Genomic DNA, 26,243 nt, shown 5'->3' on the forward strand with positions numbered 1-26,243 from the left:
TTCAGAGGTGGTCAATAATGAAAAATGAAACGAAATATGGTGATGAAAAACAGTATTCCGATAATGTGATCCTTATTGAGTTCGAAATATAGGTATTCAAATTACCAAAATGTTCTAAAACACTATAGGTGGTAAATACAATACCTTTCTTTATTCATACAAGATATTTATTAAATACAGCTGATAGGTATCGTATTCTCAAGATTAGTAGGACGTCCACGCGGTCAGTAGTGTCAAGATAGGCCGTAAATCACTACATAAATTCATGGTGCTTTAGTAAACGTCTGTTCAACTAAGCTGATATTTGTCCGCAAGAAAATAGCGTTCAATGTAGCAGGAAAGGCTACTTAGTCCAGAATATGGGTGAACGTTCCTGTCTCCGTTTAGAGCTCAATATACCTTCAATTGGTTATGCAATTACTTGAAATACCCTAATCATCTAATACGGAAAAGCTGGAATTTTACTATCAATAAAAGATTCGATGTGAAGTTACCAATAGTTATTGACTACATCTTCGTGGCTTAAACCATTTCTAAGAACGCAGGAAATCGTATTACATGAAGATAAACTAATATGGTCGAAGATGATTACAAAGGTGAAAGTTTAGGAGAAATAGACGAGTTTTACTCCAGGATACGTTGGAATAATCAATTTTCTTATATGGCTACTTTACCATCCCATTTACAAAGAGAAATAGAAGACAGGAAATCTCTATTAGCACGATATGATACATATACGAGTAAATTGACTGCTTCTGGTAGTGGAAGCGAGAAAGTTCCTTCGCAGGATGGACTTAAAAGTTTACCAAAAACATCTCAAGAATTAATCACTAAGAAGGACCAAAATGCGCAGGCATCAACTTTTGTGGATGAAATTTTCCAACCAAAAGTTTCTGAAGAATTCATAGTTAAAAGATATGAAAAGCTATTATCACAAAAGCCCGAATGGCACGCACCATGGAAACTTTCACGCGTTATCAATGGTCATCTTGGATGGGTGCGATGTGCCGCAATCGATCCCGTTAACAACGAGTGGTTTATCACCGGGAGTAATGATACAACAATGAAAGTGTGGGATCTTGCAACAGGCAAATTGAGAACCACTTTAGCAGGGCATGTAATGACAGTAAGAGATATTGCTATCTCAGATCGACACCCATATTTGTTTTCTGTCAGTGAAGACAAGACAGTCAAATGCTGGGACCTAGAAAAAAACCAGATTATTAGAGACTACTATGGACACTTATCCGGGGTTCGTACCGTGAGTATACATCCAACGTTGGACCTCATAGCTACTGCAGGCCGAGATAGTGTTATTAAACTCTGGGACATAAGAACCAGGGTACCTGTCATTACACTAGTTGGTCATAAAGGTCCAATCAATCAAGTACAATGTACTCCAGTGGACCCTCAAATAGTGAGTTCATCGACTGATGCCACAGTAAGGCTGTGGGACGTAGTTGCCGGGAAAGCGATGAAAGTTTTAACACATCATAAGAGGTCTGTGAGAGCTACTGCGTTACATCCGAAGGAGTTCTCGGTGGCATCTGCATGTACTGATGATATTAGATCATGGGGACTAGTAGAAGGGTCTTTGCTAACCAATTTTGAGTCTGAAAAGACTGGAATAATCAATACTTTAAGCATTAATCAAGATGATGTATTATTTGCTGGCGGCGATAATGGGATACTTTCCTTTTATGACTATAAATCCGGGCATAAATATCAATCATTGGCCACGAAAGAAATGGTAGGCTCTCTAGAAGGTGAACGCAGTGTTCTGTGTAGCACTTTCGACAAAACAGGCCTAAGATTGATCACCGGAGAAGCAGACAAGAGCATAAAAATTTGGAAACAAGATGAGACGGCAACGAAAATGTCAGAACCTGGGCTAGAATGGAATCCCAATCTAAGCACCAAACGATTTTAGTGATGAGAGATCGAAAAAGTAAGTGATCTACATATGTGTATACACGGTGATATATTTTTATAAATGGGCATGTTTTTAATCAAAGGGTATTGGTTTGTGATGTTTTTTACTCATCTCGGTAGCCGCAATTGCACTTGGTAATTTGATACCACAGCAATCTCCCCAATTACTATGAACATGACCTTCAAAGTTGCACTCATCATCCACATCAGTCCCGTCATGTATATGACCTCTCGGGGGGGATACGCCTTCTGGACAGGGTAAAAAATCGCTAAAATAAAAATGTTGCATAATGGGCAATTTACTGAGGACTTCAGCTTCATACATTTTTATCATTCCTTCGGCAACTTTTGACCAGGTCTTTACACCGCTGATGTCATCTAACATGGGAGAATGCCATCTTAAGGAGGCAGATGACTTTACCTTATTAATGAAGTCTATACAACCAAAGTACAAATACCGATTAGCAAACATTTCTACAAGCTCATTATTGTGAATCGATATTGGTTTTAAATGCTTGTGGCTAGTTAATTGGAAGGCGCCAAATAGAAATGGAAGGAAATGATAATCATCTAGTCCCCAAACACCATGCGAACCGGCAGGCTCAAGCCAATATCTAGTTTCCAGTATTCTCATTATCTTAAGATATTCTATAAAAACTTTTAGTATAAGGTTTGTCGAATCATTTGAGAGATTGAATACCCCATATTTATAGAGTCCGTAAAGTAAACACATGAAGTTTAGTTCATGTCCTGAACCATAATCAATTCTTCTTTTATTACCCCATGATTCGTCGAGATAAATGGATAATTGTTCCAACTGTTCATCTGTAAGAGAAGGAAATTCAGACCGTAAAAATTTCCTGGAACTCTGTGACACTTCGTCATAAAAATCCCTGAATTCAATTTTACCAAATCTCGAACTATTTGCATCCTTCACTACTGGATGCTTCTGAATAATATCTCTTATATACGAAAGTAAGTTCATCATTCTACTTATTGGCTCGGATACTGGCTCTTCGTATTGTGAATTTTCGTGCCCTTTGACGGATTCAGCCAGATCTATGATAAATTTAGTGAAATTGGCTCTCGTTTGAGACTCCTCCCATAACTTCATGTCCCCCGAGGTCAATAGCCTTTTTTCTGGTAGCATTTTCTTGCAGATTTGTATACTCTTCTTTTCTAAAAATGTCTTCTTAGGACTAGCATAAAATCTACTGTCAAGTTACTGATATCCATATTGTTAGATCGCATTTGATGGGATCCTATTCTGTGCTTACTCAAGCGAACACATAAAAATAAAGGATAAACGTTACCCGAAATATACATAAAGGCGGCTATTATAGTACCCCAAAATGTACAACATTTTAGTGTAGATCGCAGAAACTGTTAAAAGATATATATATACACTAATTGGACTGATTCATATCCTTCTAGATCGAATTCTCGGACGGATGTGATCCTCTGCACTATGATAGCGGAAAATAAATAATGGAAAATAAGCACATTAGAATACTTATTCCGTTACTGCGTAAGCTTTTCATTGTACTGGTACTATATTTTGTTTCATCGATGCACAAACATGGTTGATTTTGTAGACTAAAATATAAAGGCTTTTAAAGTGTCCAATGAAAGACGTATTTGCTAATAGATCTCCTTTCATTTTGAGTGGGCGATGTGGTGTGAACGCGTTGATACGGCAACGAGTGCGACGCGTTAACATTGGCAGAAAAATTAATACCGTGGGTGGAACTATGGAAATGAATATACCTACAGGTAAAGGTAAGGCTCAGAAGATAAAGGGTAGCAACGTCACCATTTTGAAAATCTGTGGTTCAGGGAGAGGGGAAAAAAGAAATAAAGAGCCGTGAAGAATAGTGAAGAATAGTGAAAAGAGGTAGCATTACACAACATCGAATAAAAATGGAAAGTACTACCCAACCCACACAGCAGTCCACGCAGGCCACCCAAAGGTTTTTGATTGAGAAGTTCTCGCAAGAACAAATCGGCGAAAATATCGTGTGCAGAATCATTTGTACGACGGGTCAGATTCCAATTAGAGACTTGTCGGCAGATATTTCACAGATCCTGAAGGAAAAGCGATCTATCAAGAAGGTGTGGACATTTGGTAGAAATCCTGCATGTGACTATCATTTGGGAAATATCTCTAGGCTATCTAATAAGCATTTTCAAATTTTACTGGGGGAAGATGGTAATCTTCTACTAAATGACATTTCTACTAACGGCACCTGGTTAAATGGACAAAAAGCCGAGAAGAACAGCAACCAGTTATTATCGCAAGGCGACGAAATAACCGTCGGCGTAGGTGTAGAATCGGATATTCTATCTTTAGTTATTTTCATAAATGATAAATTTAGGCAGAACCTCGAGCAGAACAAAGTTGACCGTATAAGATCTAACTTAAAAAACAAGTCCAAGATAGCGTCCCCGGGTCTAGCGTCTTCCACTGCATCGGCTATTATGACCCATAAAACTGGTATTTTTAGGGATTTTTCGATTATCGACGAAGTGGTGGGTCAGGGTGCCTTTGCCACAGTAAAGAAGGCTATTGAAAGAACTACTGGTAAAACATTTGCGGTAAAGATTATAAGTAAGCGTAAAGTAATAGGTAATATGGATGGTGTGACAAGAGAGTTGGAAGTGCTGCAGAAGCTCAATCATCCAAGAATAGTGCGTTTGAAAGGATTTTACGAAGACGCAGATAGTTACTATATGGTGATGGAGTTTGTTTCTGGCGGTGACTTGATGGATTTTGTTGCTGCTCATGGTGCTGTTGGAGAAGACGCAGGAAGAGAGATATCTAGACAGATACTCACAGCTGTAAAGTACATTCACTCTATGGGAATCAGTCATCGTGACCTAAAGCCCGATAATATTCTTATTGAACAAGATGATCCTGTGTTAGTAAAGATAACGGATTTCGGTCTGGCAAAAGTACAGGGAAACGGGTCTTTTATGAAAACGTTTTGTGGTACCTTAGCATACGTGGCACCTGAAGTTATCAGAGGCAAAGACTCATCCGCATCTCCTGACGAATACGAAGAAAGAAATGAATATTCCTCATTAGTGGATATGTGGTCAATGGGATGTCTTGTATATGTCATTTTGACTGGTCACTTACCTTTTAGCGGGAGTACTCAGGACCAACTTTATAAACAAATTGGAAGAGGCTCTTATCATGAAGGGCCCCTGAAGGATTTTCGGATATCTGAAGAAGCTAGAGATTTTATAGATTCACTGTTACAAGTTGATCCAAGCAATAGGTTGACCGCTGCAAAAGCTTTGGATCATCCTTGGATCAAAATGGGTCCGTTTAGTTCACAATCATATGGTGACATGTCGCAAATATCTCTATCGCAATCCTTATCCCAACAGAAATTATTGGAAAATATGGACGATGCCCAATACGAGTTTATCAAAGCACAAAGAAAGTTGCAGTTGGAAAAGCAACAACTTCAGGAACAGGATCAAGAAGACCAAGATGACAGAGTCCAAGGATTTAAGATACCCGTCCATCCTCCTATTCGATATACACAGCCTAAAAATATCGAAGCAGACGTTCGAGAACAAAAAATCATGCATTCCAATAAAGCTACCAATACCAGGAGCTCGAAAAAAAAGGGAAACGGCAGGTTTTTGACTTTACAACCTTTACCTGACAGTATTATACAGGAGAGCCTAGAAATTCAACAAGGTGTAAACCCATTTTTCATCGGGAGATCCGAGGATTGTAACTGTAAAATTGAAGATAATAGATTATCACGAGTACATTGCTTTATTTTCAAGAAAAGACATGCAGTCGGAAAAAGTATGAATGAATCTCCGGCACAAGGTTTAGATGATATTTGGTATTGCCACACGGGAACTAATGTAAGCTATTTGAATAATAGTCGGATGATTCAAGGTACAAAAATTCTTTTACAAGACGGAGATGAAATCAAGATCATTTGGGATAAAAACAATGAATTTGTCATTGGTTTTAAAGTGGAAATTAATGACACCACAGGACTTTTCAACGATGGGTTGAGTATGATGCAAGAACAAAGGGTAGTGATGAAACAAACAACTGAAGAGAAAGATCTGGTCAAAAAGCTAACTCAGATGATGGCGGCTCAACGTGCAAACCAGCCGCCAATTTCTTCTTTGTCTGTGGAAACTAAGAAGCCGCAAATTAGCGTCACAGGTAATAGCAGCAATAACTCGGTACTGAGCGATTTGGTAGAAACACCAAGTAATGCAAATACAGGGAATATTTTAAAGAGAATACATTCAGTGAGTTTGTCGCAATCACAAATTGATCCTAGTAAAAAGATTAAAAGGGCAAAGTTGGACCAAACCTCAAAAGACCCCGAGAATTTGCAATTCTCGTAATTAAGAATAAATACCCACAAAAAAACGTACCTTTTTCCAATTGAGGAGGCATAAACACTAGCACTTAGACTTTACCCACTCGAACCTTTTTGTTCTTATTAACTGTAGAATATCACTGAACGTGATTTACATTTTAGTTTTATAGATAATTTTTTAGCTCAACAATATTTGAGTTTTTTACTTTTAGTTACTTTTAAATACTTTTCATTAAAAAACGAACTTAAAAAAAAGAAAAACATATGAAACTCGGTGTAATATAACAAGTCCATAAAGAAATTTACCGGGGTCTGTTTCAATATCTAGTTTGCTACTCCAAAGCTTTTCGATAATTATTGTGATTCTGTTTTTATTTAGCAGAAGCTTGCTACTGTACTGATAAAGAGGTTGTAATTCGTTCCGGGGCAGGTATCCGGGTATCCAGCCTAATTTGCGGGTGTCGATGGATTAAGGGGCGGAGGCCGCCCTTTTTGGGAAATATATAAAGAGCCATATTCCCATACTTCCCAATTCTTATCCATCGATACACGGAACAAGACAAAGAAGTTAAGGTAATCGATTAGCTATCATTAATTTATTCCACCTTCTTATTTTGAGCCAAGTTTTTATAACCAGATTTTAGTGGTCTTCTCTGTTTTTATTTGAAGAGATTACTGTGTTAAAGGAATAACAATAGAAACAGTTTTTCACGAGTTTCTAATCCTACTGTTTTCATAAAAGTCCTTTCTATTAGAATACTAAAAGAAAAGAAAAAAAGTTCAGTAGTCTAAATATTTAATCCAAAAAAAAAAAATTCAAGGGAGGAAAACCAAATGTTTAGTTTAAAAGCATTATTGCCATTAGCCTTGTTGTTGGTTAGCATTAACCCTGCTGCCGCTAAAGTTCACAAGGCTAAAATTTACAAGCACAAATTATCCGATGAAATGAAGGAAGTCACTTTTGACCAACACTTGGCTCATTTGGGCCAAAAATATTTGACTCAATTTGAAAAAGCTAATCCCGAAGTTGTTTTTTCCAGGGAGCATCCCTTTTTCACTGAAGGTGGTCACGACGTTCCATTAACAAATTACTTGAACGCTCAATATTACACTGATATTACCTTAGGTACCCCACCTCAGAACTTCAAAGTTATTCTGGATACCGGTTCTTCAAATCTTTGGGTTCCAAGTAACGAATGTGGTTCTTTAGCTTGCTTCCTACACTCCAAGTATGATCATGAAGCTTCGTCAAGTTATAAAGCTAATGGTACCGAATTTGCCATCCAGTATGGTACAGGATCCTTGGAAGGTTACATCTCACAAGACACTTTGTCCATTGGAGACTTGACTATTCCAAAACAAGATTTTGCTGAAGCTACCAGTGAACCAGGTCTAACATTCGCGTTTGGTAAGTTCGATGGTATTTTAGGGTTGGGTTACGATACCATTTCTGTTGACAAGGTGGTTCCCCCATTCTACAACGCTATTCAACAAGATTTGTTGGATGAAAAGAAATTTGCCTTTTATTTGGGAGATACTTCTAAAGACAGTGAAAATGGCGGTGAAGCCACCTTTGGTGGTATTGACGAATCCAAATTTAAGGGTGATATTACTTGGTTACCAGTTCGTCGTAAGGCTTATTGGGAAGTCAAATTTGAAGGTATTGGTTTAGGCGATGAGTACGCCGAATTAGAGAGCCATGGTGCTGCCATCGATACTGGTACCTCTTTGATTACTTTACCATCAGGGTTGGCAGAAATGATCAATGCAGAACTAGGTGCCAAAAAAGGTTGGACTGGTCAATACACTCTAGATTGTAACACTAGAGATAGTCTACCAGATTTAATTTTCAACTTCAACGGTTACAATTACACTATTGGACCTTACGATTACACACTCGAAGTATCAGGCTCTTGTATCTCCGCAATCACACCAATGGATTTCCCAGAACCTGTTGGCCCCTTGGCCATTATTGGTGATGCCTTTTTGCGTAAATACTACTCCATTTACGATTTGGGTAACAATGCCGTTGGTTTAGCTAAGGCAATTTAAGTTAAACCTTTTCTTTCTTTTGCGCCCTGTTTTCCTTCCGCCATCTTGAAGAATGCTTCCATAAATAAAAATAGCAAACAATACTTATAGTGTATTCAAAAATATAATAATAAGGCATACTATCTTACTTTAAGTGCAAAAGCTCATTGTCTTCACGTAGTATTCTAGATAGCTCTTTACTCCACGGTCGGTAGTATCTCTGAAGTGAACAATGCGGGTAGCTTAGAGATGCGGCTCGAAAATCTCCTTGTTTATACTTTTCCAATAGCGGAACAATTGATGATAAAACAATGTAAGCAGAAGGGAACAGAAAAAAAAGAAATACACTACAGAGATTAACAGGCTGCGCTGTAGCCATTCTTGAAATCGAAACAATTAGAGCACTAATACACATCTGACCATACTAATAAGTTCTTTTTGATGATCCAAAAAATGAGCCCAAGCCTGAGAAGGCCACCTACGAGATCTAGTTCTGGCTCAAGCAATATACCACAATCGCCCTCTGTACGATCAACTTCATCATTTTCAAATCTAACAAGAAACTCGATACGAAATGTGTCGAGTTCGGGATCTCAATCAATTTCCTCATCGAGCACAAGAAGTAACTCACCACTTAGATCTGTTTCAACCAAATCTGATCCTTTCCTTCATCCAGGCAGGATAAGGGCCAGAAGAAGTGATAGTATCAACAACATCTCGAGGAAAAATGACACTTACACAGGATCAATCACTGTGACGATTCGACCAAAGCCACGAAGTGTAGGTCCCTCTCATGATAATATGGGGCTCAAAACACCTAGACACTTTCAATCACGAACCAATTCACAACAAGGTGGTAATACATTTACCAGAGACCCTTGGTTTATTACTAATGACAGAACAATAGTACATGAAGAAATTGGAGAGTTCAAGTTTGATCATGTGTTTGCTTCTCATTGCACCAATTTAGAAGTCTACGAGAAAACCAGTAAACCAATGATCGATAAACTATTGATGGGGTTTAATGCCACCATTTTTGCATATGGTATGACTGGTTCAGGTAAGACGTTTACAATGAGTGGGAATGAACAAGAATTAGGACTAATCCCTTTATCTGTGTCGTATTTATTTACTAATATCATGGAACAGTCAATGAACGGGGATAAAAAATTTGACGTGGTAATATCGTACCTCGAAATTTACAATGAAAGGATTTACGATCTCTTAGAAAGTGGATTAGAGGAGTCAGGTAGCAGACTAGGCACTCCCTCGAGGTCATATATGAGTAAGAACAACAGCAATGCATTGGGTGTAGAATTGAAGATTAGAGATGACTCTCAGTATGGGGTCAAAGTTATTGGTCTCACTGAAAGGAGATGCGAAAGCAGTGAAGACTTATTAAGATGGATTGCAGTCGGTGATAAAAGCAGAAAAATTGGTGAAACAGATTATAATGCAAGAAGTTCCCGTTCTCATGCCATTGTACTAATTCGTCTAACGAGCACAGACGTGAGGGACGGTACATCAAGATCAAGTACATTGTCTTTGTGTGACTTAGCAGGTTCCGAAAGGGCAACGGGGCAACAGGAGAGGAGAAAGGAAGGGTCTTTCATCAACAAATCGCTACTGGCTTTGGGGACTGTAATATCCAAACTAAGTGCCGACAAGACAAACTCAGTAGGCTCAATTATTCCCACAACTCCAACAAGTAGCGGTAACAGCAGCAGCAGCAGCAGCAGCAGCAGTGGGAGTATTGTTAGTAACAGTAATACTTCAAGCAATCACATACCATACCGAGATTCTAAATTGACGAGATTATTGCAACCAGCGCTCAGTGGAGATAGCATAGTGACAACAATATGTACAGTGGATACCAGAAATGATGCAGCAGCGGAAACTATGAATACGTTGAGGTTTGCATCGAGAGCCAAGAATGTCTCGCTTCATGTATCTAAAAAATCCATAATCAACAATGGCAATTACGATGGAGATAAAGACCGCACTATTGAGTTGCTGAGACGCCAATTGGAAGATCAACACCGGCTGATCTCTGAACTAAAGGACCGCGCAAATCTAGGTGAGCGTTCAACCCAATCCTCGAATGAAAACAACTACAAGGATAACAACGTCATCGTTAGTCATAAAGATCCGAACTTGGCTTTAATGAAAGCGGAAAATAGAATACTGAAATATAAACTGGACAACTGCGAAAAACTACTCGATAAGGACGTTGTCGATTTACAAGATTCTGAGATTATGGAAATTGTAGAAATGCTACCTTTAGAGGTTGGCACTCTATTAGAGACAAAAATCCAAGGTCTAGAATCGCAAATAAGGCAGTATAGGAAATACACTCAAAAACTTGAGGATAAGATTATGGCAATGGAGAAAAGTGGGTACAATGCAAAGCTGTCGGCCCCATGCGATGGTACAGAAGTGATGGAATTACAGAAGATGCTTGAGAGAAAGGATAAGATGATTGAGGCCCTGCAGTGTGCCAAACGACTACGAGACAGGGCTTTGAAACCGCTCACTAATACCCAACAGTCACCACTTTCTGTCGTCCAAAACGATAAATTAACCAGATAAGGCCCCAGATTTCACGTTTGTCTTCTTTGTGCGATTCTTTCTGTGGACTGCGCCTCCGCTTGCCCGGTACTTGCCTTGATGGGATCTTTGCTTAGAAAGTTCCGCATGAATTTTATTTTCCAGGCACTTCTCGTTAAAAGTAGACAAAACATGGATTTACGAGGTTCGTTTCAGTGCTGTATCAAAAAATTTGTCATCAGCTAATAAAGATCCAGAGGTTTTGGGGTTATTTTGGGGTTGTTTCGGATCTGTTTCGAGCTAAGTAATAGATGTACTAAAGGGCTTAATATATAAGTAATTACTTAGGTCCAGTAGTTGGAACTTCCCATACCTCTTTGAACGAGCCTTATATTACAGATGTTTTTATAAGCTTATATATATACATATATACATATATACATAAGTATATTATTAGATATCAGATAGCGTTTTGCTTTAACTGCGACGAAGCACCAAATTGAAAGAAAATAAGAAACAGTAAGAATAGCAATGATTGCAGACTCATCAATTTTGAAAAAGCGTACATCAACTAAGAGAAGCACACGAATAGTCTCTCTAACACTCGTTTTACTCGGAATAGTGAGCTTTTTAGTGCTTACATGGAATGATTCCTTGGAATTCTCTGAAAATTCCACCGATCTTAGCCAAAGCAGAAAAGAAAATAAAGAAGAGGACAAAAAGAGGTTGATTTATAAATTACCGAACTTGTTGAAGACAGTGGATAGTCTTCTAGAAAGTAAGGAAAATGAACTATATTTCCTGAAAGTCAAAGAAGAAATTTCGCACATTCAAAGTGAAGTTGAAGTCGATATACCAGCGCCTTCATCTATGATTTCATCGACATTTTCTTCCACATCTTCTCCAACGGACGATATTGTGACAAGTTCGACGACCTCAACGATAAATTCACAGTCATCTTCTATGATCTCGCAGAAAAAGTATGATTACAAGAATTTTGACCCCAAAGCGAATTTTTTAGATATAATAAAAACCTCACCAGCGGTGCTGTTCATCAAATCGTCACAATCAGATTCAATTTTCTTGAGAAATTTACTACAAAAAGAATTTGAGATTTCACCTGAATTGGCTACTGTCGATTTAGAGAAACACTCTCGCGGCTACGAACTAGAGAAGTACATCAAACAAAATAAACTAAATATTGATCCTGATATTGCCTTGGAATCCATCCATCCACCTTACCTATTTTTGAATGGAGTTTCCCTAATAAATAATGGGATAGAGAAAGATATAATTGAACCTCATTCAAAGGGATCGTTACTATCCGTTTTGAAGTCTGAAGCGCGCGGTAATCTACTTGTGGAAAAAAAAGACATCCCATCTAACTCGTGATTCACTATCCCCATTGGCAAGCAGTCTCGCAATTGAAAAACGTTTTAAGTATTCCCCAAAACCTGCAATCGCAGCTCTCTATATAATATACATACCCATAATATAGTCATTGCATCTCTTATCTTACTACTCTACTTTGATCAGAATTCAACCGTCCAATTTGTAGATATCTATGCCATTATCTCTATTCGCTTTCGTGGATTCATGTTCTTCTTCTCTTGAGTGCTCTTCGTTTTCAGAACACACCTCCATCAGGTTGTTTTCTTCACTTACTGGCTCATAATTAAAAAAGCATTCCCCCCACATGCAAAATATTCCTTTCATATATCCATTTTCCTTAACATATAATACTTTACATTTGGCAAATGGGCCTAGTATTTTCCTCGTAGCTCGAGAAAGCTGACTCAAGTCAGAATTCCTTGGAAGAAACATAATTACATTAGGGCTTAGTTTAAGAAAGCTTTTGAGCAACTTAGTAATCCCCATTGGCATTAAATTATGCTCTAAATCATACACATCATTTTTTAAGTACTCTGGACCACCCCACGGTGGTGACCCAAAAACGCAATCGTACTTTACTTTGGAAAGCTTATTTTTAGAGACTAGCTTTTTCCAGGAGCCCCGTTTCAGCCATATTCTATCATCCACACCATAGCTTTGCGCATTCTTTGCAGTGCAATATATGTGATCAATACTGTAGTCCACACCATAGACATAAGGGAATTGCATAGCAAACTGTATGGTGTTACCGCCCCCACCACAGAAAACATCTAATATCCTTTCAGCATTTGGCATGCATGCCTTCACAAAATTTGTTAGGAAGCACGCAATTCTTTCAGGCGTCACACTGAACCACAGCTCATCTGTCATGTATATCGGCGACGTATCTATCTTCGAAAACAAATGACGTCTATTTTTCCAGTACTTATAAAGTTTCCCATTGTGTAATGGCTTTGATGATTCTATCTTGTAAGCATTATTTTCTAACAAATTGATTAGAGTTTTAAACTTGGAATGATGCTTTCTTTTACGTGCTGTCTGCCTTATTCTCGAAGCATGAATAAAAGTTCTTCCCATCACTTAAGTAATTCGAACAGCTTTCTTCTTTTCACTACTTATTATTCGCCTGCAGAAAAATATATAATTGCAAATAGTTAATGCAACGAAACAGTTACTCGCTACTCGAGGAATAACTCCCCTATACTCTCTCATTCATCAGGGTGCGATGAACCTGAGAATTTTTCATTCATTATTTTCATGTGGAAATAATCGGAAAAGGCGATGGCTGGCGAGGATTAAAAAAAAGGCTGCTTCTGCCATGACATATGCAATTCGATATTTAGTTATTTAGATAAAGAATCGCCATGCCTATCCTTCAGGAAAGGCTGCAATTGGGGGGGGGGGGATCCGATTGCTGGGTTTTAGTAGGTCATCAATTATTGTACAAATGTGTTGTATATATATATTTAAAATGCTCGATAATAGTTAGGCCAGCAATTTAACGGCTTAGCAAGGTAGCTAGGTTCAAAATTATTTAACAAAGTGCTTAAGTATATCTGAATTATCCTCTACACTAGTCCATTATAAGATAATGATTATCAGAGCCCCAATTAGAACAAAAACCAAGTCGTTTAGAGGTGATCAAATGGATTTCAAATTTCCATCTAACGAAAGCCTACCAAGGGGAACATTAGAAGAATATCATATGAATAATCATCATCTTTTGAATGATGTGTTTGCTGCAGAAAATGGGGCTACGCGCGATGAAGATGCAAATTCCCAGATACTATCTGATTATACGTCTGCGTCCAATACAAATACAAATTCTGGTTACTCATCGAATGGATACTACTCATTTGCTAATATTTCCGATAACACTACATCCTCCCCACGCATAATAGCCAACCAGAATGAAGTTATTAATAGATTAACAACCTCGGACTCAAATAAAAGTGACTATATCGCTTCACATGATTCTCAAGGTAACGATTCTCTACATTATAGCAGTTCAAGTGTAGTAAGAAATCAGCTACATTCAATGGAAGTTATTCCGGAGGGAAACGTGGCCGGCTCAATATCAACAGCTTCCCAGACCATTCCAACGGCAGATAACGCTTCCTACAATATATCTTCATCTTCTGCATCAACAATATCACTTAAGAAATCGACATCTAAAAGAGATATTCCACTGTCGATGCAAGAAACTAAATCCAAAGGAAAATCGAAGTCAGAAAAACATACAAAGGCTACTGGAAAAAAGAGTGGCCCAGTACCGAAGCCTAAAAAGAGATTAAACAGGATACCTACAATAAAAAGAGTCGAGTCCTCGGAATCTTCCAATTATAGGTACAGTTCAGGTGGTAGCAGTAAATCAATTAGTCCCCATTGTTGCTTAAAAAGATCAAAGGCCATTAGATGCAAAGGCGGACTCTTGTACTATTTCACCTCATTAGGAATTAGAATAAAGAAAAAGTTATTCAAACTACGATTAGTAATAAGAAGAAAACTGTTCTCATATAATGATCAAAAAGTAAATTCCACTCTAAAATCCAAAAATTCCAGATTCAAACCAAAGATTACCAAAAATCCGAAGAAAGGAGAGCCGGGTTCAGTAACCGGTAATAGCTGCTCTACTCCACGCCAGAAAAGGACACAGAGATATGTTTCCAATTTACAAAGATCAATATCATCAAAGTCTCTAGTACCTGTACTGGCTCCACAAAATAAGTCTGACTCTTTGACAATCAATACGAAATTCGGAGCAAAGGTTCCCGAATCTGATAATCCCACAATAGTAACAAAGACGCCAAAGGGCCCTCTGGTAAGGTATACGCCATCATTACGAAGAACAAATTCTTCCATCAGAAGAGCTGCTTCTATTTTAACCTCATCAGCTGCGATGACACCGGTAAATAACAGAAATTCTTTCATTTCTGTATCCGATAGTATCAATCATACAGTGACTCGCAACAGCAGTGCCTACTCGAGGTCGAAATTGGTAAGGTCACAACCCTCAACGACTTTAAATGCTATTGCCAGACAACCATCGATTGTGGTAGAAAACAAAGTTATTCCGTTATCAATGAATCGATATTCTATCAAGGAGGAAGATGAATATGTGATCGACACTAGTTCTATGAGAGGATTATCCCCCGTTAACAGTGTTTCCTCATCAGATTATCATAGAGAGTCATCAGATAGCCACTCTAGTTATGCGGATGCAATGGAAACAGTAGAAGAAAACAGCGAGGGAATATTGAAAACCGACAATAATGTCCAAACTTCGGATCTAAAACATGAGGGCATCTCTAACGAAGAGAGTTATACTTTGATGAAGCACTATTTGAGCACAATTATTGCTCAAAGAATTATGCTCAGGGTGCAAATCGCTCGTCTACAGGAGCCTAAGAATAGTGCTGTTTATATGAATAAATCTGCAGAAACAAACTCCACTATTTATGGTGATCTTGTTGATTCACTCTTAACTGAATATGAGACAGATGGCTGCTCATCTCAAACCTTTGATGGCACTTTAGTGAAGATTGAGGGGGATGGAGAAGGAGAAGAAGACAAAGAAAAAGAAGAAAGAAGTTTGGTAGAAGAGGCAGATGAGTTACCGGAGTTAAGCCCAATGAGAAAACAAAGGGATTTAAGTATTACCTTAAGGTCTCCATTTGCTATGCTAAACTCGGCTTACTCTAGCAGCATTTTATCGCTACCTACAGGAACAGTCAAGAGGTCATTAACTCTTCCTGTTGGCATGAAAATATAAACAGCATATAATCACGTAAGATTGCATTCAATGATCGTAGTAATAATAATCGTATCAATCATAATAACCATAATATTCATATTTATTAACGGCCTTAATGGCGATAAAAGCATTTATCATGTTAGACGAAAATCAACACCTATTCTTTTTATCGTTTCTTTTTTGCTCGCAATATCGAAATCGTTTATCCCAAAGGGTAGTTATAGCAACTATTTAAATAACTTCGACATTTCTCTTGATTGATAATATTGTTCCTGTATAACCATACGCAAGATAGTTAAAAGGCTCTGAAAGTGCTTTATAAATTAATATTGTATATTCAGCATTGAGGCGGACCACAAACTATGTTGAAACTAGCTCGTCCATTTATCACACCATTATCAAAGAACAATGTCTTTTCGTCGGGAATAGCACCCACTTGCAGACGATTTCAGTCTTCCTTTACGTTTTTGAATAATCAGTCTTTACTCTCTAAGAACCAGATGAAATCTAAAAGAAAAAAAGGCAGTAAAAAAGCAGCATACCATCGTCAGCCCGCGGAACACGAACGCACTACTCCACTTATAAAGCGAAGCAAGCCAATTTCCAAGGAAGAATCCAATGATATGAGAACTTTTAATTCAAAAAAGAAGAGAAGCGATTTTTCGTGGTTGCCAAAAGTTCCATCTACCTCACATTTAAAACAGAGTGACATGACCACAAACGTACTCTATTCTGGATACAGGCCCCTGTTTATTAATCCCAATGACCCAAAGCTTAAGGAAGACACAGGAAGTACACTGTACGAGTTTGCGATGAAGCTAGAAGATTTAAATGAACCTTTGTCACCATGGATCTCCTCTGCCACTGGTCTTGAATTCTTCTCAGAGTGGGACAACATACCTAGTGAACTATTGAGAAATTTGAAACCTTTCCATCCACCTAATGAAAAACTAATACAGGCAGATGATTTTCTTAATGTAACTACTAAGAGAAGCTCATCCGTTGCCAATGAAACAAACGAGACGTTCAAGAAGAAAATGGATGAAATCTCGAAGAGAGGAGGCAAGGGGAGAAAAAAGTCGGTGGTAACGTTACTTCAAATGAAAAAGAAGCTTGGAGGATGATTAATGAAAAAGATAATCCTAAAATTTAATTTTTTTAAGCAAAAGGAGTTTCTTAGCATCAATGTGCTTTCTGTACATGGTTACTTGGGTTTTTTTTTTGGTTTTTTCTAATTATGTTTATTTTGATGGGCCTTCTTTTTTCAACTGTTGAAATTATAAACCTGTTTCATTATATTCAATATTTTTTTTCTCACGTTCTTAATTATATTACATTCATGAACTTTATCATTTATTGAACATTTTTTAATTTATTTATTCTATAGTATTTTTATTTATTATTCATTTGCTTATTGATACGTTGCTCCCGTTTCTTTATTTGACCTAGTTTTATTATGACCAGCTAAGTGTCTCTAAATGAAATAAAATGGATTAGATAAGCAATGAGTCCATAGCACATATTCTACACCAAATTATTAGATAACACCTTACAGGAAGATTAAGGCATACAAAACAAAAACATTTGTGTAATTACAATAAGTTATATACTATGTACGAAACGAAACTATCAATGCGAGGTTATTATTAGTTGTTCTCTATTGATTTAATAAGTTTTTTTTCTAAAATTCTTCTGCATATTTTATCAATAAATCGTTATGATACATCTTGGAACATTTCTCTAAATATTTTGGAAGATTATACCCGGATGGCCTGGAACTGCGCCTTCAACAATTTTTGCGACAGATGGAATTTCAACTTCTTCACCAGTAAAGATATTCTTACCAGTTTTAGCGCCATGTGGGAAAGATATTGCGCTAAATTTAGCAACCTTCAAAACTTGTGCAGCTCTTTCAACATTTTTTGCAACAGCTTTGATAGTGTCGATTTCGTTGAACTGTAATTCCCTTTGGAAAACATCCTCTGGATTTTCATTAGCTAACCGCTGTTTTAACAAGGAAATGAATGGCATAGCTCTCTTCATTTCCTTAGGTTCAACGTGCTCTCTAATCTTTTTATTGTCATTTAAAGTGTGTTCGGCAAATAATTTACGAACAACTTCAACGCATTGTGATTGCCATTTTGGGAATGACTCAGAAATTAGTAAAATCAACTTGACAGGTTTGGATGCATCGATTTCAGCAGACTTACCCTTCTTTTTTTTTAAAGCATGACCTTCACTTTCTCTTATGCTTCTTTGTAAATTTCTCAAGTAATCTAAAGCTGCTAAGGTACCCTTATCTATTGGTTTAGAAGCACGTGGGAATTTAGCATTTTGTACAGAGCCTTGTTTACCTAAAACTTCACGGTAGATATACTCAGCGAAATGAGGTGCAATTGGAGCGAGTAATAAAGCTTGTGTTTCAATATAACGGATGATTAACTCCCTATGCATTGAGACACTAGCTTCCCGATAGTAGTCTCTAGCAGCTTGAAAATCGAAAAGACCATATTTCAAGGCATTCTTATAATTAGTCAATGCGTATTGATCATAAGTCTTTTCAATCAAAGAGTTCATTTCGTGTTCAAATGCGATATCAAAGAATTCGGTGATCTCACCAGTTCTCAATTTAGATGAATCTTTGGTGACTTCTTCTGCCCACTCCTTAAGGTTGAATAATCTCAAAATAGCAGCATTGCCGTTAGATTCATCAAAATTTGCGTCTTCGACAGTATCACCAGCATCGGCAAGTGTAATACGAGCTGCATCAGCACCAAACTTTTTAACAATTTGCTCTAAAGTCATGAAATTACCAGTGGATTTGGACATTTTAGAGTTGTTTAACATCAGGTGACCATTGGCTCTGATACCCTTTGGCCAGAATTTTTTTGGGAATAGTGCAACGTGGGTGTAGATAAAGAATGTCAAATGGTTTGGAATCAAATCCTTACCGGAAATAGAGACATCCAATGGGTAAAAATACTCAAACTCTCTTCTTAACTTTTGAAGAGCAGTTAATGGAATATCAGTGTCCTTAACATCATCGCGAAGCTGAAAAATGTAATCGAATACCTCATCTGTGATTTGATCAGCTGAAATTCCCAATGGTCCGATCTGATTACCATAGTAATCCTTAAATAACAAATGTGCGATGGTATAAAAAGGTTGGTAAGAAGTGGAATCTGATAAAGACTCAACCAAATATTTTTCATCCCAGGGCAACCTAGTACCTAGACCATATGTACGAGAGACAGCCCAATTTTTAAGCCAATCTAAAACACCCTCGAAAGCGTTTTTAACCTCAGGAGCAAATAATTGCATACCTTCCAAACATTCAATGGCTTGCTTCTTCCAATTTTCTTCACCGTAATCAATGTACCATTGGTCTTCCAAGGAAACAATACAGTCATCACCAGAACGCGACATAACTTGTGATTCTGGTTCATTGTAGATGAAAGCCTCACCTGCAGCAATCATATCAGCCTTGACCTTATTTTTGGCTTGTTCAACCCTCTCACCCTTATAAGGACCATATATCATAGTACCAGTGTAATAATCCTCTTTGTAAGCAATTTTCTTTGCCTCCGCTAACAAATTTTTATCCTTTGGAGACTGTATTTTCTTTTCTTCAACAATAGCTTTGGCAGTTAAATCACCATACTTTTGAGTGCGCATAATTGGGATAATTTCATGGTCAATCCATTCAGGCTTAATGCCGTAATATTCAGATTTATGCAACAAATCTTTGGTGGTAATGTAATCATCCGGAGAGTTAGATGGAACGCATGTGACCACACCAGTACCCTTGGTGGCGATGACTGTTTCCATCGGCAATATTCTTAATTCTGGATAAACGGATTGTGGAGCATGAATTCTAGTACCAATGAAGGCCCTACCTGGAACAGAAACTATCGGCTTGTAAAAACCTCTCTCGGGTGTTAACTTCTGGTATGACATGTTCTTAAATGCACGTTGGGTAACAATATAGTAACAATCACCTGCATCAAATATGCCGTACTCAATTGTTGGGGAAACAAAACAACATGTTTGGCCATACATAGTTTCGGGTCTCAAAGTAGCAGCAATGAAATAGAACTTTTTAGATTTATCTATTTCTGAGCTTGAATCGATAATTTTTGCTGCATCAGCCGCAAACTCCAAAGTTTCAATTTTAATACCGATATATTCCTGTGGAGTAACACCCTCACCAGTTTGTCTATCATGGTCCATACAAGGTTGTCCATCTTTTTCAGAGTAAACAGTATAACGCTCACCAAATTTGATCTTACCTGTAGCCTTTAACTTGTTCATTTGCCATCTAACAAAGGCATCATAATAAGGATTAGCATCGGTGGTAATAAAGGAACGTCTCCAGTCAATACGAGCTCCAAGTGAAGTACAATCGCTTTCACATAATGGTGGGAAGTAAGTCAACCAGTATTTAGCATTGGCAAACTTTATGACTTCTTCTCTAGGGATACCAAGCTGTAACATAATCTCGAATTGGTATTTACCACGGCCCTTCTTAGCAACAGCTTTAGATTTCTTAGCTTTAAATTTGGTGATATCCTCACGTTCTTTCTCAGCCGGAGTTTCTTCTTTAGTTTCTTCTTCTTCTAGTGGCACATTGTCAAAGTTTTTGCCAAATAGTTCTGCTTCTCTCTTTAGTTTGTCAGCACAAGCTAGGATTGGCATACCTGTACAGTGGAACCCCAATGGAAACAAAGCTCTTTTACCATTCATTCTTTCAAAACCAATAGAAAATTCAACTTTAGAGAGAGTAAAACAATGACCCGCATGCAGAACACCGTTCATATAGGGATAGGCCATGGACGACATGAATTTGGGGTACTTGCGATGCAATTCTTCGCAGTCCATTGTAATAGGCTCATCTTCAATTGATGGGGCGTCAATTTCAAATTGATGCTCCTCAGCCCATAATTTTTGGTACTTTTTTTCAATAGCAATTAATGTATCTCTACGTGCCGTATTTTCCAAAACTAAACCAGAAGACATTATAGACTGGTTAAAGATTACGCTCTTTTAAGTTTCTGAATTTAAAGTAAAAAAAATCGGTAGCTCTATGTGGATTTAGTTTATAATACATTCAATCACCCAATACTTGAAATAAAGCGTAAGGTTTCTTTTTGCTCTTGATTTTTTTTCTTCCATTGTTTGCGTGGGTGACCAATTTTTTTCTCCATCTTGCAAGTTGAAGAACCGTTAACGGCCTGGCGTCGTATTGAGTGAGGGCAACAATAAGCAGAAGGATATATTAGCAGAAACAAATCATGAGGGAAGGAAGGAGTAAGAGCGTTGTACAATATATACTAGCAAGGCGCTACTCTCGAGTAATACTTACCATGATATGCATCCTGAAAGGGGCCTTCGAGTTGAGAATCAAATATTCACTGCCTGTCAGTTATCGGGTTTATGCTTAGCCGCTGAGGGGTTCTTAAGTAATTTGGAAAGTTAGCGCTATGGGTATTGTAGCGACATAGCTATCACATTGATTTTAAGTAATTAAAGCACTTGTATGTTTGTAGTAAGCCTATATTTATTTGTCTTCGGTCACTTGAAATCAAAAGTTTCTTCCATAATTATATGAGGATAACTAATAGTAGTTCCTCTTGACACGATTAAGAGAAACAATATTGTGTTACCCGCTTTAAAGAAACCGAGGCAATACATAAAGTGGCAGAGGATCATAAGTAAAAGTAGGATTAACCGCAGACAGGCCCTCACTTAAGTTTCTTCCAGCATTGAACAATCGCAGTTTTAGATTGGACAGAGTTGATTTACTGCATGGATTACGAAGAGATTCTATTCGGTTTACAACCGATTCTTAATGCATCGTCAATTAAAGATGTGCCGATGAACGATGTTTACCTAGAGAGTTACCTAACCGTGATGGACCAATTGGCTGTTTCATTGAGGGAGCCGACTAATAGAGATATTGTTGGTAAGACGGGGCTACTATCAAACCTGGTAATGGTGTTAGAACAAACACTTGATTTTTGCTTTCATGACACGAATATATCTAATAATGATAAAACTGCTTTATATAAGATCAGTTCCGAAATGATTAGATGTATTGCTAATGCAATAAGTGACAATGACAATAATCGAGAAATTCTTTCCTGTATAGAGGGAAGGAAACTTCTCAACTATTATATAGGTGGGATACTAAAATTAAGTCAAATTTCTTCTGACGATACCGAGTACAGTTTGCTAGATGAACTGCAGATGAGGTCGGTTGTGTTATTAAGAAACTTTTGCATTGGAAATGTCACATTTACAAAAAAGGTGGCTTCATTCATCAGAGGTCCATTATTTATCATGTTAAAGACCACCCAGTATACCTATTTGACATCTCCCGACAAAGTTACTTTGGGGTCGGATTTATTAAACAGTCTTTTACAAGTCAATTATAAAAATGTCCCGATCAATGACCTATTGTTCTTAAGCCAGAATATCAAAAAAATTTCTTCTAACATGAAAAATGAGGAACTGCCAGTAATGGAAGATGAAACATTTAAAGTCCATTCTTGTACTGACACCCGAGAGTTCACTAGTCAAAACGTTAAAGACGAGGGGGAAGAAGAAGACGAAGAAGAAGTTAATTGTGAGTTGCTCTTAAACCTATCAGCATGTCTAGAGACCATAGTCGTAAAAGATGAAAGTATTGACTTTACAAATGAAGAAGATCTTGTGCTTAATGTACAAAAGAATCTATTATTGTCATTAGATTGCTTAGAATTGAAAACATTCAATGATAAGCTTATTGTAATGAGAAGACTTGTATCATGTGCTGGAAACATATCCGCTAATTTAACTAACTCAAACAAGATAGAGCAGCCATTATGCATCGAGGTCATCAGGAGCTCCCCAGGGAGTTATGCTTCTGCTGCTGCCTTGATTATTTTATGTAATTCTGTTACATCCAAGACTGATGCGGTCGCATTATTGAAACTCGTATCTCTTACCGAACTGGTTGCGGTCGGCAGCTCATTCAAAGACCCATTTCAATACCAAGGTCTTCTAGACTTGCTAAGAAAGCTGCTAAACCTAGAAAACGCAATGTGGTTGGATGTCAAAGATCTTTCTACTTTGTTTTCAATTATGAAAAAGTGTCACGAACAAGCTAAATATTATAACCACTTGAGACCGTTACTATCAAAATTATTAAACAAAGCTCTAGCGGTACTACCGAGTTCAAAACTGCGAAGCTTAATGGACAATGATTCAACAATCATGCCTTTTATAGCAAAACATGGAACATTAGCGTCCTGCATTGCAATGGATAAGCTACTAGTTTCTACAAAGGCCGACCCTGCAGAATGTTTTACACCATTATGGGATTCAATCTTCACATTCCAAAATTTAGGTCAACCAGAACAACTGCCTATCTCCGATTTGTTTCATATTACAAAAACAGTTGGAATTTACTTGAAGGATTCAAGTGCGGCGACTAAAGTCAATCCGGTTGAAAATATATTAGTCAAAAACTATGCTGAAAAACTAATTATAATATTAGAGACGATTCTCTCACTAAAAGAAAATCAAGATAAAGGTAGTGAAAGCTGCTTCAACAATGGGAAATTTATGGCCGGTATGATATTAGAAATTTTGAAAAACACTGTATACTTGACGCCAGAAGAAGTCAATTTAAAAGAGCTTGCCAATTCGTTCTTCTAGACGCAAAATTATTTTATGTAATGAGAGAAGTACTTCTGCATATCTATGGTGTATAAAGAATTTTAATCGTTGGATTAACTATAGTTCTAGGCTTGTGCTTTACACAGAAAGGTGTTTGGGTTTAAAATAATTAGTAGAGAAGGGAGATAAGAAAAGAACTGTATATGTTCATACCTGCACAAAATAAGCTGTACAACGTATCAATAGGAGGTTTGACAGTGTAGCGCGTTCAGTAGATTGTCATATTAAGAAAAAAAAGAGCATGCATACTTCTGAAGGAAAGGATACATGCCAGTTGTTGGGGCCCGTGTCTCTCTTTGTTCAAACATTGATGGGTATGACAGCAGTAGCTGTACTATTGATCAAAAGAAATTATGAGCATCCAAGGAGAAAGATGATAGTGTGGAGTTATGACATCGGAAAACAGATAATCGGTTCCCTGGGAATCCATTTCTTGAATTTAGGTATTAGCATACTAAAAAGAAGACATAAGTTACTTTTTCCGTCTGCCGCCAATGGGCATGATGATGAAGATCAATGCGATTGGTATTTCCTTAATTTACTACTAGATACCACTGTTGGGATTCCCATTCTTTGGTTTTGTTTATACGTAATTGAGAATGTGTTAAAGTCTTTACATTTCCAAAATATTGAAAGCGGTAATTATTTTCCATCGAAGGCCGTTAGGAATAATTCTAGAAAACCCTTGTTCTCTGCCTTCGTGAAACAACTACTTATATTCATTGTCGGATTAGGGGTGATGAAGTTCTGCGTGTTTTTAATACTAAATTACCTAGAGGACTGGGCCTATTGGTTTGCGGATCTTATTCTTGGCTGGTCAGACTCCTGGCCGAACCTGCAAGTTTTTCTGGTGATGTTTATCTTCCCGATATTATTGAATTGCTTCCAGTACTTTTGTGTCGACAACGTCATAAAGTTGCACTCAGAAAGTCTAACGCTAACCAATGCAGAGAATTTTGAAACAAACACATTCCTTAATGACGGAATTCCTGATTTATCGGAAGACTCGACATACGCAAATACTGAAGTGCCTAATAAGGACAACAACATTTCTAGCTATGGCAGCATAATATAGCATCTTAAGGATACGAAAAACCCTTTTTTTATTGTTTACTCTGTTTCCTCATTTAATTAGATTTGTGAAAGGAGCAAAATGTTTTGATCTTCATTTCCACAAGCCCAGGCTCTCCAAAACTCATCCAGTGTCGTAGTGTTTGCGGAAGCATTCTAACATTGAAACTGCTGTCCGAATTTGATTTCATAACTGCGTCGGTATTACCTATTTTATTTTGATTTTGATTTTCCTGCCGCATTGGACAATAAATTCGCGACGCTAAGAATTGGCATTTCGTGTTCTAGAGTAATTTCGTGTTTCAAATAGCCGCAAGTAGAGAAAGACTCAAGAATTTCAAATGGCTTAGAACAGGTAAGTGTTGATGTAATCTGTATTATGAGGGGAGAAAGATATATTTAAAAGACGTAGAAAACTAGGTTATGAAGGACCGTTATGACCATTTGATTTCCTTCTTGTTCACCAAGTAGCATCACCCACAAATAAGCATATATATCAGAATGATTTTCAAAGTATTGTGTAGTTTATTACTGGTGACTTCCACCTTCGCTTCTGCTCTATACACTAATAAAACCACAAGCTATACTCCATACACCAAGACATTATCTCCAACCTATTCTGTTTCACCCCAAGAGACAACATTAACATACAGCGATGAAACAACCACTTTCTACGTAACATCTACTGTCTACTCTACCTACTGGTTCACTCCCTCCCCATCAGCTATCATTACTAGCTCACCAACTACTAGTCCTGCTACTCTGACCACATCCACAAACGAATACACTACCACTTATTCGGATACAGACACCACTTACACTTCTACTCTAACCTCCACCTATATAATCACTCTGTCTGCGGAGTCCGCCAATGAAAAAGCAGAAAAGGTTACCACAAGCGTCACAGAAATTGCATCTACCATAACTGAATCTGGTAGTACTTACACTTCTACTCTAACCTCCACCTATATAATCACTCTTTCTGGGGAGTCCGCCAATGAAAAAGCAGAAAAGGTTACCACAAGCGTCACAGAAATTGCATCTACCGTAACTGAATCTGGCAGTACGTACACTTCTACCATAACTTCCACTTTGCTGGTTACGGTGCATAATTCTTATACCAGTGTCACTACTGCAACTTCTGTGGATAGAAACGCTGACTCTAATGTCGATGCTTTAGAAAAATTAGTATCTGCTGAGAAGCAATCCCAAGCGTTTAAAAGCACATCAACCAATGAGGATTATTGCAGTGCGGCCACTAAGTATGTTACAGTTACTGCTGCTCCATCTACCCAACTTGTGACTACTACCGCGGAACCAATTGTTAAATATATTACTGTAACTGCTGATGCTGGTAACATTACAGGCTCCACCAACAATGGTACTCACATTTGATGTGCAATTATCAACGAAGCAAAGCAAGCCATTTTGAT

The 26,243-nt window shown here is 37.7% G+C and overlaps 13 protein-coding genes across 13 annotated transcripts; 10 read left to right on the plus strand and 3 right to left on the minus strand.

Moving 5' to 3' along the window:
• Nucleotides 1-574: 574 nt before the first annotated feature.
• Nucleotides 575-1,930, plus strand: PRP46 (mRNA splicing protein PRP46; the record flags this gene model as incomplete). Its single annotated transcript, XM_056222323.1, has 1 exon — nucleotides 575-1,930. One exon carries the CDS (start codon nucleotides 575-577, stop codon nucleotides 1,928-1,930), a length of 1,356 nt encoding a protein of 451 aa, XP_056082026.1.
• Nucleotides 1,931-2,005: 75 nt separating this feature from the next.
• RRD2 (peptidylprolyl isomerase RRD2) lies at nucleotides 2,006-3,082 on the minus strand (the record flags this gene model as incomplete). The annotated part of the gene is made up of 1 exon (XM_056222324.1): nucleotides 2,006-3,082. The coding sequence occupies one exon, from the start codon at nucleotides 3,080-3,082 to the stop codon at nucleotides 2,006-2,008; it is 1,077 nt and encodes a 358-aa protein (XP_056082027.1).
• Nucleotides 3,083-3,852: 770 nt separating this feature from the next.
• RAD53 (serine/threonine/tyrosine protein kinase RAD53) lies at nucleotides 3,853-6,321 on the plus strand (the record flags this gene model as incomplete). Its single annotated transcript, XM_056222325.1, has 1 exon — nucleotides 3,853-6,321. The coding sequence occupies one exon, from the start codon at nucleotides 3,853-3,855 to the stop codon at nucleotides 6,319-6,321; it is 2,469 nt and encodes an 822-aa protein (XP_056082028.1).
• An 809-nt stretch (nucleotides 6,322-7,130) lies between these two features.
• On the plus strand, nucleotides 7,131-8,348 carry PEP4 (proteinase A; the record flags this gene model as incomplete). The annotated part of the gene is made up of 1 exon (XM_056222326.1): nucleotides 7,131-8,348. One exon carries the CDS (start codon nucleotides 7,131-7,133, stop codon nucleotides 8,346-8,348), a length of 1,218 nt encoding a protein of 405 aa, XP_056082029.1.
• A 420-nt stretch (nucleotides 8,349-8,768) lies between these two features.
• Nucleotides 8,769-10,916, plus strand: KIP2 (Kip2p; the record flags this gene model as incomplete). The annotated part of the gene is made up of 1 exon (XM_056222327.1): nucleotides 8,769-10,916. One exon carries the CDS (start codon nucleotides 8,769-8,771, stop codon nucleotides 10,914-10,916), a length of 2,148 nt encoding a protein of 715 aa, XP_056082030.1.
• Nucleotides 10,917-11,405: 489 nt separating this feature from the next.
• On the plus strand, nucleotides 11,406-12,266 carry PRM4 (pheromone-regulated protein PRM4; the record flags this gene model as incomplete). The annotated part of the gene is made up of 1 exon (XM_056222328.1): nucleotides 11,406-12,266. The coding sequence occupies one exon, from the start codon at nucleotides 11,406-11,408 to the stop codon at nucleotides 12,264-12,266; it is 861 nt and encodes a 286-aa protein (XP_056082031.1).
• Nucleotides 12,267-12,413: 147 nt separating this feature from the next.
• Nucleotides 12,414-13,343, minus strand: TGS1 (RNA methyltransferase; the record flags this gene model as incomplete). Its single annotated transcript, XM_056222329.1, has 1 exon — nucleotides 12,414-13,343. The coding sequence occupies one exon, from the start codon at nucleotides 13,341-13,343 to the stop codon at nucleotides 12,414-12,416; it is 930 nt and encodes a 309-aa protein (XP_056082032.1).
• Nucleotides 13,344-13,857: 514 nt separating this feature from the next.
• Nucleotides 13,858-16,038, plus strand: AIM44 (Aim44p; the record flags this gene model as incomplete). Its single annotated transcript, XM_056222331.1, has 1 exon — nucleotides 13,858-16,038. The coding sequence occupies one exon, from the start codon at nucleotides 13,858-13,860 to the stop codon at nucleotides 16,036-16,038; it is 2,181 nt and encodes a 726-aa protein (XP_056082033.1).
• A 344-nt stretch (nucleotides 16,039-16,382) lies between these two features.
• On the plus strand, nucleotides 16,383-17,144 carry PET20 (Pet20p; the record flags this gene model as incomplete). The annotated part of the gene is made up of 1 exon (XM_056222332.1): nucleotides 16,383-17,144. The coding sequence occupies one exon, from the start codon at nucleotides 16,383-16,385 to the stop codon at nucleotides 17,142-17,144; it is 762 nt and encodes a 253-aa protein (XP_056082034.1).
• Nucleotides 17,145-17,760: 616 nt separating this feature from the next.
• CDC60 (leucine--tRNA ligase CDC60) lies at nucleotides 17,761-21,036 on the minus strand (the record flags this gene model as incomplete). The annotated part of the gene is made up of 1 exon (XM_056222333.1): nucleotides 17,761-21,036. The coding sequence occupies one exon, from the start codon at nucleotides 21,034-21,036 to the stop codon at nucleotides 17,761-17,763; it is 3,276 nt and encodes a 1,091-aa protein (XP_056082035.1).
• A 789-nt stretch (nucleotides 21,037-21,825) lies between these two features.
• Nucleotides 21,826-23,718, plus strand: BEM4 (Bem4p; the record flags this gene model as incomplete). Its single annotated transcript, XM_056222334.1, has 1 exon — nucleotides 21,826-23,718. The coding sequence occupies one exon, from the start codon at nucleotides 21,826-21,828 to the stop codon at nucleotides 23,716-23,718; it is 1,893 nt and encodes a 630-aa protein (XP_056082036.1).
• Nucleotides 23,719-23,980: 262 nt separating this feature from the next.
• Nucleotides 23,981-24,814, plus strand: SMKI06G2740 (uncharacterized protein; the record flags this gene model as incomplete). Its single annotated transcript, XM_056222335.1, has 1 exon — nucleotides 23,981-24,814. The coding sequence occupies one exon, from the start codon at nucleotides 23,981-23,983 to the stop codon at nucleotides 24,812-24,814; it is 834 nt and encodes a 277-aa protein (XP_056082037.1).
• A 497-nt stretch (nucleotides 24,815-25,311) lies between these two features.
• On the plus strand, nucleotides 25,312-26,205 carry SVS1 (Svs1p; the record flags this gene model as incomplete). Its single annotated transcript, XM_056222336.1, has 1 exon — nucleotides 25,312-26,205. One exon carries the CDS (start codon nucleotides 25,312-25,314, stop codon nucleotides 26,203-26,205), a length of 894 nt encoding a protein of 297 aa, XP_056082038.1.
• Between the last annotated feature and the right edge of the window lie 38 nt (nucleotides 26,206-26,243).

Source organism: Saccharomyces mikatae (assembly GCF_947241705.1).
Source record: "Saccharomyces mikatae IFO 1815 strain IFO1815 genome assembly, chromosome: 6".
In the NCBI taxonomy this organism is placed as follows: domain Eukaryota; kingdom Fungi; phylum Ascomycota; class Saccharomycetes; order Saccharomycetales; family Saccharomycetaceae; genus Saccharomyces; species Saccharomyces mikatae.